This window comes from Nematolebias whitei, unplaced genomic scaffold, assembly GCF_014905685.2.
Source record: "Nematolebias whitei isolate Nwh7 unplaced genomic scaffold, NemWhi1 Nwh_scaf_8363, whole genome shotgun sequence".
In the NCBI taxonomy this organism is placed as follows: domain Eukaryota; kingdom Metazoa; phylum Chordata; class Actinopteri; order Cyprinodontiformes; family Rivulidae; genus Nematolebias; species Nematolebias whitei.
Genome location: NW_023626908.1, coordinates 1 through 2,731, shown reverse-complemented (window position 1 = coordinate 2,731; position 2,731 = coordinate 1). Strand labels below are relative to the sequence as shown.

At 36.0% G+C, this 2,731-nt stretch overlaps 1 protein-coding gene across 1 annotated transcript; it reads left to right on the top strand.

The window, feature by feature from the left end:
• Positions 1 to 341: 341 nt before the first annotated feature.
• Positions 342 to 1,970, top strand: LOC119429826 (protein NDRG1-like; the record flags this gene model as incomplete). Its single annotated transcript, XM_037697369.1, has 4 exons — positions 342 to 447; positions 1,464 to 1,584; positions 1,731 to 1,793; positions 1,910 to 1,970. Coding segments are annotated over 4 exons (351 nt in total), but the record flags the coding sequence as incomplete, so codon positions are not given.
• Between the last annotated feature and the right edge of the window lie 761 nt (positions 1,971 to 2,731).

Here is a 2,731-nt window from a genome sequence, read left to right as displayed (position 1 = left end):
TTGGTTTCCTTACTAACTACCCATTAGTTCTTGACTAGTTCCTCTTCATTTACAAGGTAACTAAGCAGTAGTCCTTTAATAAGGCTGGGTTGTGTGTTCCCCAGTAAGTACTGGTTAACTACCTATTAACTCCTGATTTGTTCCTGAGACGTTCTCTAGTAGTTGATCAAATTTTGTGTACCTTATTGTAAAGTGTTACCGATATTTGTGCATTAAATATTTTACTGACAGCAGCTCACACAAAAGCATCTGTTGAGAATGTTCTGGATTTCTGCATCAGCTGTTACTCAGACCATATTGGGACAGCATCATCTGAACGAACGTGTGTGAATTTGTTACAGGACGAGCATGTTGAGACTCAGTATGGGGACGTCCACTGCGTAATGACAGGCACCCTGAAACCCAATCGACCCGTCATCCTGACCGTACCAGATATCGGACTGAATCGTAAGCAACAGCTCTCAGAGCCCTAAAGCACAGTTTTACTGCAGACACACTCTAAATCCCATGAATTTAAACATTTAATTTTATTTATTTACTTTGTTGGCTGTGTGAATGCTGCAGCAACTACTGTTACTGTTTTACTTTTTTATTTATTCACATATTTTTTTTTTTTATCTAACCGCTTTTGCGCATTTTGTGTTTTTTTTAGACACATATCAAAATCTTTAATTTAACTTTAAACCATTTCAAATGATTTAATATAATGTTTTTGGTAGTTTTTCCTTCCCACTGTCGCCTTGATGCTTACTCAGGATGAGAGTCTGTGATGAAGTTAGACTCAAAGCAGTCTGCTCCTCAGATAAATAATGTTATTAACTTACTTTATATATATGAATGTTTCTGCTCAGTGCCCTGAGACGACTTCTGTTGTGACTTGTATATAAATAAACTGAATTGAATTAAATCCTTTTAGCTTTGGACTTTTGAGGTTTTTAGCTTTTATCTAGTTTTCTGCTACTTTTGGCTTTTAGCTTTAATGAACAACTCAGTTTAGTGTTTTCAGCTAATTTCAGTACTTATCCAGTGCTTTGCACACTACATTTGAGCAGAAATTTCTCTAGTTTACCATTAATTTATATAACGTAGTGCTAGCCTACAGCGCTAACGTATATCTTAGATCTTTTAGCGTACCATTTGGTGTTCGTTTAGCGTCTATCATAGATCCTTATTACTCTCTTTTTACACTTTATATTTTTGCTATCTTTTTAGTGTAACTGGGACCCTGAGTACACAATTTTGTTCCACCTCCTGTACTACATGTGATGTGAACGACAATAAAGAACCTTGACTTTGACCTTGATTAATTGTTGCCGTAAATTTTTGTTATAGTTAAAGTTGTTCAAAGTGCATTTTGTGCGTTCTAAGCTCTGACAGTAATATTTAAGCATCATGTCAGTTTGAGGAACTCTCATCTGCAGGTTTCCAAACTGATGCATTTTCTTGTGTTTTTCCCCACGTAGACAAATCTTGTTACGAGTCTCTGTTTAACCACGAGGACATGCAAGAAATTGCCAGATGTTTGCCAGTTTGTCACGTTGAGGCACCGGGACAACACGAGGGAGCTAAAACTCTGCCTGCTGTGTCAGTGGACAATCTTTGTTTCCATTTCCTTGTGCCCTTTTCTTATTGTGTTCATGTTTATATTTCACTTTGCATATATTCATCCATCTGCATGTGGGTGAGTTGTGTTGGCAGATGAGACATAAATTTGACATTTGACCTTTCAGATATACGTACCCGTCCATGGAGCAGCTCGCCGAGGTGTTGCCAGATGTCCTGAAACACTTTGGGTGAGACGTTTTGCCTCCACAGGCTCCTCTGACAATATTCACCCCCATAGAGTTTTTGTTGAGCTCTGCTCCTCCATCGTCCTTGAAGAAATAAGATTTTCTCGTGTGCTTCGCAGGTTTCACAGCGTGGTTGGTATTGGAGTTGGAGCAGGAGCATACATCCTGGCTAGATTTGCTGTGAGTTTCAGGGGTTTTTTTTCAATTCAAATTCAAAAAGATAATTCAGATCCTGAAGAAGTGTTCTATAAAAAAGGTTATGAATAATTAATATCTTTTTTGTTGTAGATTTCTCTTTGAATCACCTCAGTTTAGACTATTTTTTTAAACTGAGGTTTTTTAAAGAGCCACATTCTACAGGCGTGATACAATAAAAATTAAATAAATAAATAATTATTCAAAAATTATAACATTTCTGTCAGAGAAGCTCGCATCAAATTATTTGAGCTGTCCCTTTAACCCTTGGAAGATCTTCAAACCATACACCTATTTACTTTTGTCCGTGATTTGATTTACTAATATATTTTGGTGCAGTCACTACTACTTTTTTAAATTGTTGTCATGATTTTTTTTCCAAATGCTCTCATTAAATAATAATTTTATTCCGCTCTTTGTGTTCCTTAGGCGAAACACACCACCACATTAAAATATGTTATAAGCACAACTTTTAATTCCTATTTATCATATCATAAAGTAATGCATCTGCTACATAGTTCTTTATTTTATTTACCTCTATCCCTATACTTTTGATTTTTATAATAGCCCACTAAGTGGTGCTCCACGTTTATCAATCAACCTTTATTTATACAGGTAAATCCCATTGAGCCTCGAGGACTCATTTACAAGAGAGACCTGATTTCAACAAAGAAAGATGACAACAATGGACAACAGCAACAACAATAAGCAGTTATAAAAACTCATACTACAGTTTTTTTTTTTTT